The 18,716-nt window shown below is 34.3% G+C and overlaps 1 protein-coding gene across 1 annotated transcript in view; it reads right to left on the reverse strand.

Annotated features, from left to right (window-relative positions):
• Positions 1–2,663: 2,663 nt before the first annotated feature.
• Positions 2,664–18,716, reverse strand: part of SPTLC1 (serine palmitoyltransferase long chain base subunit 1) — a 30,573-nt gene continuing 14,520 nt past the window's right edge. The window contains exons 7-15 of the mRNA XM_058169468.1: positions 18,309–18,438; positions 17,631–17,720; positions 15,539–15,646; positions 14,354–14,449; positions 12,050–12,146; positions 8,916–8,970; positions 5,911–6,028; positions 5,252–5,325; positions 2,664–4,081 (exon numbers count right to left, since the gene is read on the reverse strand). Of these exons, the coding sequence (XP_058025451.1) occupies positions 3,988–4,081; positions 5,252–5,325; positions 5,911–6,028; positions 8,916–8,970; positions 12,050–12,146; positions 14,354–14,449; positions 15,539–15,646; positions 17,631–17,720; positions 18,309–18,438 (862 nt within the window). The 3' untranslated portion in view covers positions 2,664–3,987. The remainder of the gene's footprint in view (positions 4,082–5,251; positions 5,326–5,910; positions 6,029–8,915; positions 8,971–12,049; positions 12,147–14,353; positions 14,450–15,538; positions 15,647–17,630; positions 17,721–18,308; positions 18,439–18,716) is intronic.

Raw genomic sequence — 18,716 nt, forward strand, 5'->3', positions numbered from 1 at the left:
GACATGCAATAGAATTAGATAAATGCTAATTTATCTAATTAGAATTTTGGGATAGAAATATTAAATTGACTATGTTAACTGCATATAAAGAAAATTTGTATAAAATGTTTTATAGATGGCATTTTGCACTGGCAAGACTGGCAAAAATGTATAAAAATAGATCTGCTAAATGCTGGAAGTGTAATCAATCATCTGGTTCATATTACCATATGTGGGGGACATGCCCAAAAGCTAAAAAATATTGGATGAAAATACATACTTGGAAAAAATGATAAATCAGCATATAGATTTGAAACCAGAGACATTTTTGTTGGGCATTCTACAAAATACATACTCGGAAAAATATGATAAAAGGATTATATATCAGGTTTTACATATACTAGCAGCAGCCAGAATTGTATTTGCACAGCAATGGAAAAAGGATGAGATTCCGTCAGATGAGAATGTAATTAAGAAAATACTAGTATGAGCAGAAATGGATAGATTAACGCTTACTATTAAGAATGAAGTGAATATTTTTTGATATGGGATATATTTTATCAATAGCTAGACCGGGGTAGTCAAATCTTTTTAGACCTATCGTCCATTATTGTATCTCTGTTAGTAGTAAAATTTTCTAACCGCCCACCGGTTCCACAGTAATGGTGATTTATAAAGTAAGGAAATAACTTTACTTTATAAAATTTATAAAGCAGAGTTACAGCAAGTTAAAGCATATAATAATAATCACCAAATACTTTATGTCAGACTTTTGCTAAGTTTGGCAGAATAAATCTTTATAAAACAACTTACTGTAGTTAAAAATAGTATATTTTCAGAAATTTAAATTGTCACGGGGAATTTTATGAAAACCTAATGAAAATGTTTTTAAATAATGCTGTGAAATTTTTTTAAAAAGTCAATTAAATTAAAAAAAAGGAAAGTGCTTTAGTATCGGACAAAACCCCTACTGCCCACCATGAAAGCTGGAACGCCCACTAGTGGGCGGTAGGGACCAGGGTGACTACCACTGGGCTAGACAATTGAAACAGAAGTTACAAAAGAGGACACATAAAAAGAGGAAATGTTAAAGTTGAGAGTTGTTAAAGAAGATGTTAAGTATTACTGTTATTATATTATTATATTATCAATATTATTGTGACGAATACTATAACAAATATGTGAATTATGACTGCTTAAAACAACTGTACCCAGATCACACTTTGATGGAAATTGAATTTTTATATGTTATATAAATGAAATAAATAAAACATGGGGGAAGACTTCATCTTCCCTAGTTCCCTTGAAGATGGAGGAGAGAGGTGCATTCAGACTTTCCAAGACTGATTGCAGCCTTTTGAGGTAGACAAGATTGGGAATTCCATCCTATGAATCTTGATGCTACTTTTATTATAAAATTACATACAGGATCTTGCACCTCCCATTCTTTTATCTTCCAGAAAAGTAAGAAGCAGAAGGTGCTCTTACTCAAGGTATATTCTCTGCTGTCATTTCTCAATATATGCTAAAGCATTCTTTTTAGGAATGTTGCCTTTGATTTTTCCCACTTTCTCTTTAAAATTCTTTTGATATCTAGATATCTGTCTTTATTGCTATTAAAAGGGAATCTCCCATTATAATCTTCCCTGCATGCAGAACTGAACATTACACTGCTACTCTTGTGGTTCAGCATTAGCCAATTCTGCATTTCAAGGTTTTGAGCAGAAAGAAATTCCTTAGCACTGTAGTGCTTTGGAGGATTTCCTTTAGTATTTCAACAACTCTTTCCCCCCAGGTGTGTATTCTATTTCATTCCATTCCATCATATAAAACATTACTGTTTCTTTTATTAAAACCCTTCATCACCCTTCCCAGAAGGCTGATTAATACAATTCAGATTCATACATCTAAGTACCATGGATAGAAAATGTTTGATTTCCCTGAGCTGGATTGATACAGATGATTTTTTTTTGTGTCACAGTAAAGACTATTAGGGTTGGTTGTAATTGTAGCCTCAGATTATGCTCCCATACTATTCTTTAACTTTCACCTTTAAATAATGGTTTATACTGCAAATATTTCCAGACAATATATGCAGGTAATATACTAGTGACTTAAGAGATACTAGAAATACCAGATCAGGTGCTGCACACTCAAGTGTGATACATAAAAAGTAATTCTTCTCATTTTCTATATTGCCAAATAATGCCTGGAGTTCTGTTTGGTCCATTTTAGTATATTCAATTTGCAAATCATAAATTTCTGATTTGGTCCATTTTAGTGTATTCAATTTGCATATAAATTTGTCTTCATATTTCTTAAATTGGTTCAAATCTGAAGAACATTCAGTACTGTAATTATTTATCTTTGAAACTTAATTAGCTTATTGCAGATAATAGGTGTTGGGGTTCAATTACCACATATATTGATATTTATCTGCTGGGTTGGGGGGACAATGTGGAAGAGGAAATTTGACAATATCATCTAATTAGGCAACAAAATTGAACCCAATAGTTCAACTATTGATTTAAAATAACTGTCAAAAGAATACTTAAATTTGTGGCAGAAAGTGCTCCTAATCAGTCCAAATCAGATTCAGCTATTTTTTTAAAATCAGAAACAATTCTTGTAATTGATGCACACAATTGGGTACAACATAACAAAGACTTCAGAAATAACTGAAATACTGGATCAAATATATGCTTTTATTAAAAAAATATGTCCAAATATAGCACTGGAATCCATTTAGCAGCAACCAAAGAAGGCACAAGGGTAAAGAATCCAACCTGGATATATTAGAAAATCTTAAATATAGTCTTAATCATGACTTTGGAACCCTACTTGTGGCAATTCACATTACATATATCACAACATCTCAGCTACCTTGAAGGTTACAAGAATATTGGCGTATTGTATTTTCTTCGGTATAACTGACAGTTGTTTTACTGTAATCTCTTGCAAATCTATGCCAAAGACTTTGTGATCTCAAGCAATTACATTCTAGGCATGAAGTTTGGAAATACTTTAGTACAGATGATATGAACTCCATGCAATGACATGTACAAATTTCTAATTGGTTAAAATTTTTAGCAGTGAGTATATATAACATACCTTTACTAAACTAATTTATCCAATGATTAAAGCACCGACCAAATTACTGTTGTATTCTCTTTGTGCCCAATTTTTATTCTTGCTGCCAAACACCGGCTCAAACTTTATTTCATGAAGACATCAACCTTGTGTAAAACTCTTTTAATATACAAACTCACACTCCACCTGAAGTGTAAATAGGTAACTATGTCCATATTATGGCTTTAAATGACTGCACATTATCAGTAGTTGGGGCACTGGTGTAAAAGTTAAGTTCATAGTAAATAAAGGTAAATGGCAACTCATAATGGTACTGGAATGAAATGAAATGAGATATGCAATTTAAATTCAACAAAGATTTTTAAAAAGTTAATGTTTTCAAGAAATTCAGAAGTGGAATGATCTAAACAAAAATTCACATACAAGGGTAATAAAAGCTTCTTAAATACTTAATTCCATGGGATCCCATAATATCATGTTAAGCATCTATTTTGACAACAGGTTGTGGTTTTTTTGAAAAATGTTCAAAAAAGTATATTTTACTAGGAATGATTAAATTAAGAGTATTCTGTAAACTTTCATATCCTTATTTCAAAAAAACTCGTTATGCATTTAGAAAACTAGGGAAAGAAAGGCTTTTGAGAACAGAGACAACATCTTGCTCAAGTGAAATATCAGTGTAACAATGATCTCCAATTTAAACAATCTAAAAATAGAGCTAAACTTTTATATAGTGTAGGATTAGTGTTCCAGTATTTGTAAATCTGTTTTTGTATGTGAAATGACCCGATAAAGTCCAAATTTCAATTCCATGAGATGATAATCCAAATAATTTAAATCTCTGAAGTGCAAGTCATCACACTGTGAAAACATCAGCATCCTAGTGTTGTGTGAGACAGAAATCGAAGCAATCCAACCTCAGTTTAGTATAGATTCTGCAGCTTCTCTGATAAGGGAGGCAGCTTTGTCCAATTCCTGCTCTGTTTGTTCAACCGTCACTACGACCCTTATGCTGGAAGGGACAAAAACAGTCAATTGACATCTATTTGCTGTACAGTTTTTTTAAAAAAAAATTAGCTTTACAATATCTAGAGATTAGTATAATTAGACTTGTACATATTGAATGAAGTTAAAAGCTGTAATTAGATTTATTACATCAATTGTAATGGCTACTGATTTTTTTCCTAATGCAATCAACAGTGTGATTATTTTCCAAGCCCCACAAGTTATTTGAGAGATTATATTTGTCTGTATTCAGAAACTCATGCAAATCAGCATGTCTTTTAAAATCAATCCTTAGACTATCTTAATTCTAACAAGACCTTCTAGGGCAGGAGTATCAAACTCACGGCGTCAAATGTTGTCATCACGTGACGTATTGCAACTTTCCCCCCCTTTGCTAAATCGGTGGTGGGCGTGGCCAGCATGTAACACATCCAGCCCTTGGGTCGTTGGAGTAGCAACAAATGAGAGACTCTAGCCTAAGAATGTAGATTGTTTTCTCCATTGAGGTTCTATTTCCAGTTTAAGATTTCTCTCTTTTAGTAACTTGTGTTTTTGTATTGTTATAGAGATTGTCATTTAAAGATTGGATAATCATTTGTCTGAGATGGTATAAGGAACCTTGCCTTGGGTAGGGAGCTGGACTAGAAGACCTTCCAACTTTATGATTCTTTGATAGATTGGATGGGTTTGTTTTATTTGTATACTTTGTAGGTATTTTACTTGTAATTATAATAATGTAAATTGTTGTCACTGTTTTACTATATTCACTGGACTGTTGCTTTGTCTGTTTCTATTGGGAGAAAGGTAGATTTAAAAATAAATAAATAAAAATATACATAAACGGGACAGTCAATCTGTAAAGAAGGACCGCTAGATAAGATAATACTGGGATTAATTGGCTAATGGAGTGACTCAGTATCAACCATAGCTTAACACATTTCATATATTCCATCAAGTTTGGGGGAGCTTCATATACAAAATCTTGTTTCTTATTTTTACATTCCATTGTTCAGCCAGTGAATAAAAAAAGAATCCTGTAATTGTCTTATATTTAATGGCAATCTAGAAACATAGTAGAAATATTTAAAATGTATAAATTCCAGTACAATCTGCCACAACTATACCATTTAACTGGACGAGAAAAGTTTTATTTTAATAGAATGAAGTAGTTACTAACCTGGGTGGAGGGAGATATTTTTCTTCTTTTTCCAAATAGCGAGCCTGAGTTAAAGCAATACCCCTGTTCATACACTGGAAAAAAGACAGAGAACCAATTATACAACTAAGTATATGAAATGCCCATTAACGATTTTATTATGAAATACTGGCAACATATAATAGGAATTTTATTTGGTTCTAGTTTCTATCCTAGGTTCTACGGTTGCTGTTTTCTCTTTCCTCACACACACCCCTTCCAATAATGCACCGCTCTTCTATCAGTTCTCTCTACTAGTCCTTTCTTCCAATTAGTAAAAATGCCGTTCCCATTTGTGCTTCGCTTGTTGTCTGCTTCACTCCAGATCTCACTTCTGTAGTATACCTTGAAGCATATAGAAACTTTTGTGGCTACTATCAACTCTGGTTTCATGCCGTAGCTGAATTAATAATAAAATACAGTTAATGTAATGTGAAGTTTATTGAAACAAACCAATATTGTGAAACAAAGCAATGTTGACATAATCTTGGTTTGTTGTCCTCTCTTTGTAAATATACTAGCAGTAATTGAAGACAGATGCAACTTAGTTTAAGACTCATGACAAAGCACGAAACTATTGGGTCATGTTTCTTGCTCAAGTTCAGTTTTGAAGGATTTGACATTTTTAAAAGAAATCTTACATATTCTACAATTTCTTTCAGTAGCCTCATGTCACTTTCTCGAGATCCAGTACTTTCTTCTAACTGGAGATGTAATGCTGGGGAAAACGACTGTCCCACTAGTCGTAGACCAGGAATCCTACAAAAAGCAACCACGTTAAATCAAACACAGGATTATAAATATCACTGAAAAAAATCACTGATTTTTTGTTAAAAAATTTGCTGTTACAGTGAACTAAATATAGCACACTGCTTGGTTTCGTGCACGGCTGCAATGCAGGAATTACATGATCAAGTCCACACTTCACCTCAAGGCAGATGACCTGGTCACTAAGATCACTACCCACAATCTTCCATAAGAGTAGAAACAAACAGCATGTAATAAAGCAGGTTGTTAGTGTTAGCTACAGATAACCATGAATAGTTCTTCTATCTAGCCTGCCTGATCTACGTTTCTGTTCCTGTTCAAGTTAGCTGTATCAGTATTTTTCTATATGTACTTGTTAAGCGTCAAAAGGAAAACATTCCTAGATTAGATGAATGGTAATTTTCCTAGGATACCATCTAATTCTAGGTATTCTAAAGGGCATACCGTGCTACTTTTGGACATGCTCCATGAAGCAGTATGATTAGGCATTGTTCCTGCATTCTCCCACTGCCAAACAAGCTATTGCTCTAGCTTATGATAGACAAGTTGAAAGCCTTGACCTTACTGGACCATTTAAGAGTTGTATATGCCAAAAATATACTTCTAAGCTAAGATGATCAGAAAAAAATGCATTTTCTAAAATGTATTTTTATTGCTGCCAATTATTCACAAAAGCATTGCCAACACAGAACTGTTAATCTAATTAACTGAATTAAATCAATGAAATCAAAATTGAGAGCAAGTGGACAACACCCTAAATGGATTATATAAAGTCAATGCAAAGGTGTGCATGAAGAGACTTGAGCCCATTATTTTAGAAAGGGGCTGAGATAACCTGTAGAAAATCTTAATTCCAAAGACAACAGAATAAAAAAAGCTACCAATGTATATTTATTGCAATTTTGCAATATAGCAGTCATTTGTTATGAGAGCTATTTATTTATCAAGAGAGAACCAGCATCTACATTAAGACTGTAATCACAATGTAAGCATGGTAATATTATCTAAAATTTAGGCAATTTCGAGCCTAAAATATATTTTATTATTCAAATTTTTATAGAAGATAAATTTCTTGATTATTTACATATTACAATAGTATACAAAAGTATGCTATATAAAGAAGAATAATTCAATAGCAGCATAGAATCCAAGGAGCTCATAGTAAGTATGCAATCAATAGAGATCAGTTTGTAATAATATGGAAGTTATAATCATAATGGAATGCTATTTGCAATTATAGAAATTATTATAAACCTTTTCAAATTGCTACTTGGTTCAGTAGATTTGATTTTTTTTTGATAATGAGAAAACAACAGGTCCAGAATTAAAATAACACATATGTTTAATTACTAACAAACATGGGCCAGTTTACCAGTACACAGCAAGATGAAAATTATGAAATCAATATACTATTTTCGGCAGCATGCGTATTGTTGAATTCAGTCAGACATTTCTAACAAAACAGTCTGTTAAAATATTTCAGAAACTAAAATAATGGTTGTAAAAGAAACAGCTGGGGTAATGTGAGAAGACACCTTTGAACCTCAGCCAAATCAAAGCTTTGACATTTTCAGGTTTTGGCCAAACAACACTCTGTAATAAACATAGTCTGAATTTCTAGAGGCTGCTATACAAACCTCAAGTTGATTTCTATGTTACTTTCGTCAGTTACTTAAAATAAACTGTCATCTGACTCAAGTACACATCTCGTCAGAAAAGAATAAGCAAAGCAGAGAGACAGACACAGGCCCTTTCAGACAAAAGGTCAATCAATTAGAGTGCGTGAGAGAACAGCAGTTAGTTTTTTATAAGCAAGCTGATCATATTCTAAAGCAGCAGTTCTCGAAGTGTGGTCTGGAAACCCAGAGATCCCTGAGAGCCTTTCAGGAGGTCAAGAAGTCAAATAAATACATATTTGATCATTTCTCAGATTTAATTTCTAATACAGTATATATGATAGATGTAATCCACATAAATCAAAGCTCTTTGGTCCCTCGATCATTTTTAAGAACTTTAAGAAAGGAGTCTTGAGGCCAAAATGTTTGAGAAATACGGTCCTAAAGGAACACAGTGGAAATCCACACTGTGGATTTTTAGGAAGTGAAAACATACTTGAGACAAAAAATGTATCAAAAAATTGGGGTTAAAATAGAGATATGCCAAATGATTTATGCCCAGATTGTTCTGCGCATGGTACAGCTAGTTTTTTGGGTGGTTAATGCTGGAACATGCATATTTAGTCTGGATGTGAAACAGAGCAGGAGTGTTTTGTTTTGGATATAAACTACCACCCCCTAATTCCAGGAAGAAGTGTCTGGAGAAAAGTAAAAGTGAGAAAAGCCAAGAGTATTTTGGTAACTGAGAAGAGGCAGGATAGCATAAAAGAAAAAGCTATTGGGAAGTCTGAGGTGGAGCTGAGATGATGAGTTATATCATCATCTCAGCTGCACCTCAGATTTGCCAATAGCTTTTTCTGAGTTATATCAGGCTTCAGTGGCTGATGAGAAACAAGAAAGGGGAAAATGAAGATAAGAGGATATTTGGTAAGATGAAGAATATGGCCATTTAATAGGATATGTTGGAACATATAACTGAGGGGAGCGCTCAACTATCCCATAAAAACCATGACAATGTCCTTCAGGTATGATTTCAAACATAATTGGGAGCAAAAAAAAAAATATTACAGGTGTTGTTCCTGTCCTTCACTGTCCTACAATAAAACTGTTTTCAACTCAAAAACTCAAAAGCAGTTGTTCTTACTAAAATAGCTTAAATATAGAGCTAAAAACAGTAAATGTTTCCTTTACTGTACTCTCTTTAAAAATCATTTTTCTCTTTAAAGTCAAGTTTTAAGTAAGATGACAATGAATTTACTTACCCTTGTAAAGCTTTGTATATTTGCTTACATTTTTGTCTTAAAATCTGAAAAATGCCTAAAAAAATAAACAAAAAAATCCTTGAATATCAGTTTAATTAGTTAAGCATGACATAACAATTTAAATAGCTATTTAAGATTGCATTTCAATTTGTCCATTCTTTCTGTCTTTTACCTTTCTAAAGTCACAAGAGAAAATATACTATTACATCTCTTTTCTGCCCTTGCATCTGCCCTAAGGAACATTCTTCCCTCTGAAAAGAGATCAGCCCCATCCTTTTGGATATTCTGAAAAGCCTTCTGTGCTATGACTTGTTTAGATGGCTCCGCTGTTGAGGGATTTTTTCCACTGTTATGATATTTATTAATATGGTTTTTTATATTTTAGAGTTTTGTTTCTGTTATTTTTATCAGATTGTTGTACATTTCCCAGAGTTGCTTTCCATAAGATGAATGGCTTTATAAATTTAATTACTTTAAATATAAGCTAAAAATAAAATAAAATTTAGTTTTGCTCTATGCATGCCAACTATTTTTGGAATATGACTTCCAGTTTAAGGCTTAAAGACCAAATGTGACCGTCATCTTAGACATTCTCTATTCTTGCTATAGAATCAAGCATTTTCTCCTCCTAGTTGCTTGCAGGAAGAGTGGTTTGTAGTTTCAAAGGAAAAACAGTCTCTCTATGAACCGCTTATCTGCGCATCTTCCATTCCGCTCTCATTTCCCCAATATTCATTTAACAATAGCAACACCACCTAATTTTGTATGATGACATCCTAAGAGATTTTAATGTTATTAATTTTATGTACAATATTTCAACTTTTTGTAATAGATTCTAATGCTGGATTTGATTATTTTTTTAACCACTTTGATCAGAGTGGCTTGGTTTTTTAACTATAGTTCCAAGATCATTTCCTAGCCAATTTCTTTTCATAAAATACCTTTCTTTAACAAACCTGAAAGTTAAGCACAGATATAAAATACTGATGGCAGTGAATCCTCTAAAGCTCTTCTATCCATCATGCACCTGAGACTACATTTAGTGCTGCAAATCTTTTAGATCTGAAAACTTAACTTTTAAAAATCATTATTTTGGCAAACAAGGAGTGCTTGGGATGTGATGATGATGATATAAGGATAGGATTGGTGCTTATTGTGCTAGAACAGGGGTGTCAAACTTGTGGCCTGCAGGCTGGATACGTCACCTGCTGATCATGCCTCCAGGTTTAGCAAAGGGAGGAAAAGTCGCGATACGTCACATGATAACGCTGTGATGATGCGAGTTTGACGCCCGTGTACTAGAGCAGGGGTCTCCAACCTTGGTCCCTTTAAGACTTGTGGACAAAGCTGGCTGAGGAACTCTGGGAGTTGAAGCCCACAAGTCTTAAAGGGACCAAGGTTGGAGACCCCTGTACTAGAGGGACAGGATCTCAACATGAAAATGGAATCTTTACAAAAGGAAGAAAGGATGCCAACTGGACCCTCTATAAACACTGTTTGGGTAAGAAGAATTGAGAGAAAAATAGTCACAGCCATCGGTTTGTGTAACAGCCATCGGTAACAAATATTACCCTTTGTTTGTAAAGGGTAATATCTGCCAAGAGCAAGAATTAAAGATACATGAGAACAATTCCCAAGACATTATCAAATCTGGGGGGAAAAATTATGTCTTCCTGCTGTTACATTTGGAAAAAATGCAACTGCATTTTTAAAAAAATCAAACTTGACACATTATAGAAATAAATTCAATACTCTGGGTATGTGTGTGCAGGTCATATTCTCATTCATCTTTTCAGCCTATGGAAAGAGGACCAGAAAGGGAATGAATACAGGTAGTCCTCGGCTTACAACAGTTTATTTAGTGACAGTATGAAGTTACAACAGAACTGAAAAAAGTAACTTCTGACGGTTTTTCACATTTAACAACCATCGCAGCATCCCCATGGTCATGTGATCAAAGTTCAAGATGCTTGGCGACTGACTATGATGGTTGCAGTGTTCTGGGGTTATGTGATCCCCTTTTGCAACCTTCTGATAAATAATGTCAATGGGGAAACCAGATTCATTAAACAACCATGTTACTAACTTCACTGCAGTGATCCACTTAACAACTGTTAAGTCACAAGAAGGGTCGTAAAATGGGCCAAAACTCACTTAACAAATGTCTCACTTAGCAACAGAAATTTTGGGCTCAATTGTGGTCGTAAATCAAGGATTACTGGTACTAAAGATCAATAACAGGTCATATAAATGACTTTCACAGGAGAGATCTGATTTCTGGAAACATGGGTATGAGTTCTAAATGCTGAAATAATCTGGAATTGTATTTAATAAAGATGGGTTACACTCTGTCTATTGTGAACAATTTTGAGTACAAATCCTTTAATAAGGATTCAGAGAAAATGGTCCAAGTTCAAAGACAGGGTGATGCAGATGTTCATAGAACTAAAAATTAACCTCTTTGAAGAAAGACAAAGGATTTGGGTATATTCAATCTTGGCAAATTATTGAGTGGAAGATATACCGTATTTTTCGCTCCATAAGACACACTTTTTAGTCTTCCAAAAGGCGGAAATGTCTGTGTGTCTTCTGGAGAGAATATTGCCAAAGCCCCGCCCACCTGGCAGCCCCCAAACTTTGGCCGTTTTTGGCTTCTGTGCACCCTGTTTTCGGCCTCCAGGGGAGGCCAGGTTTTATGGTCAGGTGTGTCTTGTAGTGCGAAAAATACAGTAATAGTATTTTTCAAATATCACTGTTCTCTTTTCTATGGTGCAGTGCACGAAATGAAGCTCTTTGAACACTTCTTACAGTCAATTAAACTGCTAGGAAGACTTTTTTTATGTAAACGTGTATCATCTGCAAATTCTGTTACATTACGCATTCCTCACTGCAATTAAGACAGACATAAGTGAATATAAGTTTGTGTGTATAAAATATAGATATCATTCTGAAAACTCTCAGTTCAAGTCAAATATGAACTGCAATCCCATATTACCTTACAGACAACTGTGATTGACAATCAAAATTACCCAGTAAATCCATGCCAGTGTATGAATCCGTATCTTTCAAAGCTCAAAAGTACTTTTCAAAACATAACTTGATTCTCTAAAATTATTAAATTCTAGAAAAATTACCTGGATTTTCTTGCATGATATTGAGAGCTTCAATGGCAGCAGCAGCTAGGAGGGGAGGCAGAGAGGCTGAAAAGCAATAGCCTTGACCAGACAGCCTCTGAGAACAAAAGTAATAATATTAAAGAAGTAAATTTCCAAGTCTTATTTATATACAGAACCTACTGGTAAATATAAAACTATTTGTTTAATTGAAAGGAAATCTAAATTTAAGAACCTTTTATCCAAAAATACAGCAATCACTTAATTATGTATTTTATCTAATTTGGCTCTTGCTAGCTTAAGCAACATACACACAATAATAATAATAATAATAATAATAATAATAATAATAATAATAATAATAATAATAATAATAATAACAACAACAACAACAACAACAACAACAACAACAACAACAACAACAACAACAATAATAAAGTACTTTTTTTCTTCCGTTCAGTCATGTCTGATTCTCAGTGATTGCCAGTTTTCTTGGCAAGTTTTTTCAGAAGTGTCCCAAAGATGCTTTTTTCAAAAGGTAACTGGATTTTCTTGTTTTTCTCTGAGGACGTTTCACTTCTCATCCAAGAAGCTTCTTCAGCTCTGGATAAGAAGAAAAACTTCTTCAAAGAAAAACAAGAAAGTCTGTGTTGCTGAGAATCTCCATAGACATTTTTCCGAAGTGGTTTGTCATTGCCTCCTTCCTAAAACTGAAAGAGAGTGACCAGTCTAAGATTGCCCAGCTCGCTTTATGCCTAAAGGGGAACTAGAACTCACAGTCTCCTGGTTTCCAGCCTGAACCATTGCACTAAACTGGCTCTTATTTAACTGCATTAACATTTAATAAATCTAATTTAACTTTTCTATTTCAAAACTATTTGAGAAGTAAAAAAATATTTCTCTGTGTAAATACAACAGTTAATATATAGCTGTGTCTACAATCTTATTGGCAGCATCTGCATGTAAAGGCCATGGTCTGATTAATTCGAAACTGCATCTTTGCCAACACTGGCAAAAGCTACATGCATAACATGACCTGATGGATCACTTTCAAACATCCCGAAATAATCTCGATGTGCAATATTCTAAAAATCTATGCAGTTACAACCATCTTCTACACAGACAACCTCGTCATTGCAAAGAGAATATAACAAGCCTAATATCTATGATAATTGAGGTCATTAGATCAGAAAAGGAACAGAACAATTATCTGTTATTCTAATATCCTTCTAATGATATTTTATCCCCACCCGTCACCTGTCAGCTACATGTCAAAGCAATGTCATTCTTGACAAGGAAGATGCATCAATTCTTCAATACCAAATAAAAGCTACTTCTCAGCATCTGATATTAATACAGTATTTCCCCAAAGTTCAGTGCCTGCGAACAATTGATATAATTCTAAATTGACAACATGCAGAGCAAGCAATTTGTAGCAAATATGTGCAAGACTGAGCGGATGTGTATTCATGTTCATCTAAAACTTCTATCTGGAATAAGCCTCCTCAAAAAGGTTATCTTGGGAGAAAACATCTAATAAATTTTCATTTCTATGAAGTACAGGTAGTCCTTGACTTCGTTTACTGACCGTCCCAAATTACAATGGCACTAAAAAAGACATAACCGCTTTTCACACTTACAACTGCTGCAACATCCTCCTAGATGATTACTTGGCAACTGGCATGCCTTTATGAAGGTTGCAATCCTAGGCTCATGTGATTGCTTTTGTGACCTTTTGACAAGAAACTTCAATGTAGAAGCCAGATTCACTGAACAACTGTGTTACTGACTTAACAACTGCAGTGATTCACTTAACAACTCTGGCAAGAAAGGTTGTAAAATGGGGCAAAACTCAACTGTTTTGCTTACCAATGGAAATTTTGGGTTCAATTGAAGTCGTAAGTCAAGGACTACCTGCAAAAGAGTTCAAGCTAAATGATGTTGCTTTTCAACAGAGGCCCATGGGGCAGCTTTCTAGCAGGCTGGCCACCTTCCTAATTCACAAAAATGTTAAAACAGCTATTTCATGGAGCACTTACAATACAGAATCAGCCATCAGGTATATATGTGACTCAACATGACAGTATATGTTTTCCAGTCTCTGATTGTTCTTATGGGTTTTTATATTGATTACACATGTTTTTATTTAGACTTACCATAACCCCATTATTTTTTATATATCTTGTGAACCACCAAGGGACTTATTTGATTGCAGTGGGGTATAATTGTTACAATCAATAAATAAATATACAAATAAATACCTATATTGGCTACAGAGCTCCATAAAACTGTGCCATAGTTTGTCTTTCAAGGTTTTTCACATACCTGGTGGTCAATAACAAAGGTTCGTCCACAGCAAAATCCTCCAATAGAAGCCAGGGAATTTTCCATATTTGCACTTATAAGATCAATGTCATCAATCTAACACAAGAAATGCCAATTACTTAATGTTAAAAAGTGAAACATAGTTACAGTCATACAGCTGTAAGAAAATAAATCCTAACTCTACAATGGGTCATGTACCGATAAGTAATATTAAAAATCTTAATGAATGAGAGTACATTACAAGAAAGAAAAAATACAGTTCACATTTCTGTTACCACATGTATCCATTTGAAGTTTCTTATTCTACCATCAAGCTCTAAAATAGCTAAGTGTAGTTGAGACTATTCAATTTATTTTCCTCTCTCCTTTAAAATTTATATATAGAAAAATCAGAGACAAAAACACGTTCATTAGTACAAGACTGGAGAAAATACACAAGTTCAGTGTTTTATTCTGTCCAACAACTGGACTACATTTGTTTCATGAACTATTTAAACATAACATATTGTAAACCATGAGTTCCACAATGTCAGTTAAACAGCATGAGATAACAGGATTTTCTGGCAAGTTGTAGTGTGCCATTTCTTACTATTGCAGAGTGTAGAATAATTTAAAGTTATCTGTCAGTTTGGGGTGCAGTATAGTGATAATGCCAGCTTAATAGCTGAACTCCAGATTGCCCAAGTGAGGTTGTTGGTTGTTGACCTAATATCTGGAGACTGTTCAGGTCTGAATGTGATGGGGCAGACTTTGACTGAAACCTGGCAGGACTGAGTAGCTGTGACTGTTTGACTCCTTGGGTTGAGGACATTTTCCATCAATGCCTTGGATAGCATAGCACTTCTCCATTTGAGGCTGGTGATCCTTCTGAAATGCAGTCCCCTGAAGGATTTCAACTCTGTGCATGGAGGGGAGGTTGAAATCCATCAGTGAGCTGCAGAAATGTTTGAGAGGGCAGGCAGCTCCTTTGTCTGTCTGCATAACAATTGGGAAGACTGCCTAACAACCACAATCAGAAGTGCAGGGATGGAGGTCATCGAGCAACAAACAAGACTACCATCTATATGTGATACTGTTCTTTATTTTCTTTGAAGATATTACCATAAAAAAGATACCAGATCAAAACTTTACCTTCTAGTTGCTAGCATTAAGTTCTACTACCATTTACATATGACATAGACTTACATTTATTCCAAAGTGTTCTGTAACTCCTCGTCCATGTTCTCCCAATACTCCAAAGGAGAAACTTTCTTCCAAAAACAATCTCACTTTGTATTTATACTTTAACTTTACCTGTAGATTATGCATTAACAAATGACACAGAATAATGCATGATTAATGAATGCTCAGGAAGGAGCAATTTATCAAAATAGCAATAGCAGTAGCAATTAGCCTTATATACCGCCTGATAGCACTTTACAGCACTCTAAGGGTGGTTTACAATGTGGAAGCATGATTTGCATATTGCCCCCAACAATCTGGGTCCTCATTTTACCAACCTCGGAAGATGGAAGGCTGAGTCAACCTTGAGCCCCATCAGGATCGAATTGCAGGCTGGGGCGAGAGTTTGCCTGCAATACTGCATTTTAACTATTGCACCACCAGGGTTCCTCAAAATATTCTACTGTTGACTATCTTCAGCTCAACACTCAACATGTCCCAAAGGTGCTTTTTTCAAAAGGCAATTGGACTTCCTTGGTTTTGCTTCCCATCTAGTTAGAAGTAAAGAAGCTTCTTGTATGAGAAGGGGAAAAGGGGAAAAAAATAAGGAAGTTTAGTCACCTTTTGAAAAAAACACCTTCGGGGCAACCATGATCTGGATGATTGTCAATCTTCCTAGACATTCAATTTTCATGCATTTTAGTTGCTAGGTGTAGATTTCCACTGATTATGTACCAATGAACAGACTGAACGTCATCTAGAATCATTTTTTTGTTTGTAAAATAACATCAAAGTTACTTGCTTAGTAAGTAAGACAAATTGCCTTTTGTATTTGTATATACTTTTATACAATATACTGTTCTATATATATACTGTTGTTTATACTTTTAATTGTTCTATTTTGCCAGTTTGAGAAGACATCCTTCAAAATACAGATATATTTTAACACATTTTCTTACTAACATGTCGTATAATGGAAAAAAAGTAGAATTTTGAGTAGCTAACCATAGGAAATGTTTTTAAAAGCACCATTTATAGCCAACATCCTCAATATAAAATGACCCCAGGAATGTAGACTTTTCAGTGTTTATAGTCTATGAAGAAATATTCCTTTGCCAAGAAACTGAATTTATTTATGTTACATAAACTTGACAATTGTGAAAGCATTTTCTTAATTAGTGGAATCTGCTGCTGCTTCAAGATGGTGGAAATTGTACTAGGCTACAGAGGCTATGGACACATTCTTCCATTACTGTATAACCCTTAGTGAAATCATCCTTTCAAGTGTCCCATAGCTATGATTTTAAACCTGATTTTTCAAAATCAGAAGTAGGTACTCAATTTTAAGAAACTGATGCTGAATGATTTGATGCTGAATTATTTGACTTTTTTTCAGTGGAATGCTTAGCATATGGTTGTAGAATAGGTTTACTACTTTCCCTACGAGAGTAGCAAGTCCAGGGACTGACCCTCATAATCCACAGAATGGGACAATTTGCTACAGCCAACTCGCTGTGGCCACCTCGCCACGGCCAATGCACCATGGCCAACACACTGTGAGACTATTTGTGACAACCAACTGGCTGTGCGACAACTCACCACAGAACAATTTAACAATTCAATGATTTATAATAAATAAATAATATTTTAATTTTTGTCATTCACATTTCCTTTTGTCCCTTCTTTTGCATCTGTTATTTAATTATTCTATTTCACCGTTTCTTTGAGGTTAATGTAACTCTTGTCCCTGGCAAGCTGGCCCTAGCAAGTTGGCTGTGGCAAATTGTCATAGACCCAAAATCCAAGCCTTTAAATATGGCAAACATCTGAACATTAAATAATGTTTTCCAACAGGAGAAGAGAATGAAATACAACAGAACCAGGACAAAAAATATTATCTTCTGACTTGCCATTACTAAATCTCTTCTTCAGCCCTCTGCATCAGCCACCATCTTATTGGCAGCAGCATCAAAGCTGGGAAAGGGGAAGACCACACTTAATATCTATTTATAGAAGATTGATTCCATTTTTAGTAAGCAATTTATCATTTTTTCCCCATTTTTTAGGTTTGCAGTCTGTAAAAGTTAGTTAGATATTAAAAAAAGGAATTACTTACCAATGCTGGCAGAGGACAAATATCCCCTGTATTAATAAACAACCCCTCTACAACGATAAATCTTCGTGTTACACGGGCTTTTCGAGGGTTCTGCAGAAAAACAAACAATTTAATATCTGTATATCAACTTTTATGAAAAACAACTTTTTAGCTTATTTTTCAAATGTTATCAAAAGCAGATAGAATGTGGAAAATCAGCTTGTTTACTTTATCAGAAGTGCAATAAGCATATCTGAGAAAATGCTCTATATACAGTAAAACACACTTTTAACATTAAAATGGTTGCTGTGTTTTTTTCTTGACCTTGTAAAACAAATGTTGATGCGAGTTTTACTTCAACAAACATTTTACCCAGAGGAGAAGCATGGTACAAAGAATTGTTATGTACTATTTTTCACAGGAGCAAAACAATTTACTGAATATTTTTTCACTGCATTATCAGTGGCACTTTGGCTAAGCACATGCATTCACTTATGAAATAAAAGGAAAACTGCCAATTCTACTGGCAGATTTTTAAGGTAATCACCAAGTTAAATACACTACCTAAATGTATTTCAAATGTTACCATCCAGGATGGTTACCACTGGAAAATAAATAATGAAAAATAAAGTTATTCAAATATGCTATTTAGCTAAAAATGTTGTTTGTTATACACTAATTTTTTCCAAAACCCAATACCTTTTGATCTTCAATCTCTTGCTCTTGTAGTAGACGCTCAAGATCAGCCATATCATTATGTTTAAAAAACTTAATGTTACTTCTGGATGCCTGTAACCCCTTCTGAACAGCAAAGCAGGCTGCTTCATCACTGTAAATACACAATAATTTCTCTCAGTTCACTCACGGTTAGGCTAATTCTTAAAAGATTGATGTTTCCCCACAATGCATGCTAAGATATTGATGTGCTGTTTATTTTCTATACTTGCATTCCTACTTTTAATTGAACTATGTTCAGGCATTAAAAATTATGAAATATTGTTATATTTTTCAAGCCATGTAGGGAAAGTTCTTAAAGGAAAACTTTTGCCCATGTTGGCATGTTAGAGAGGCAAATTAGAGTGTGGTCTAGTTGGTTAAAAAAAGGAA

This window comes from Ahaetulla prasina, chromosome 2, assembly GCF_028640845.1.
Source record: "Ahaetulla prasina isolate Xishuangbanna chromosome 2, ASM2864084v1, whole genome shotgun sequence".
Classification (NCBI taxonomy): domain Eukaryota; kingdom Metazoa; phylum Chordata; class Lepidosauria; order Squamata; family Colubridae; genus Ahaetulla; species Ahaetulla prasina.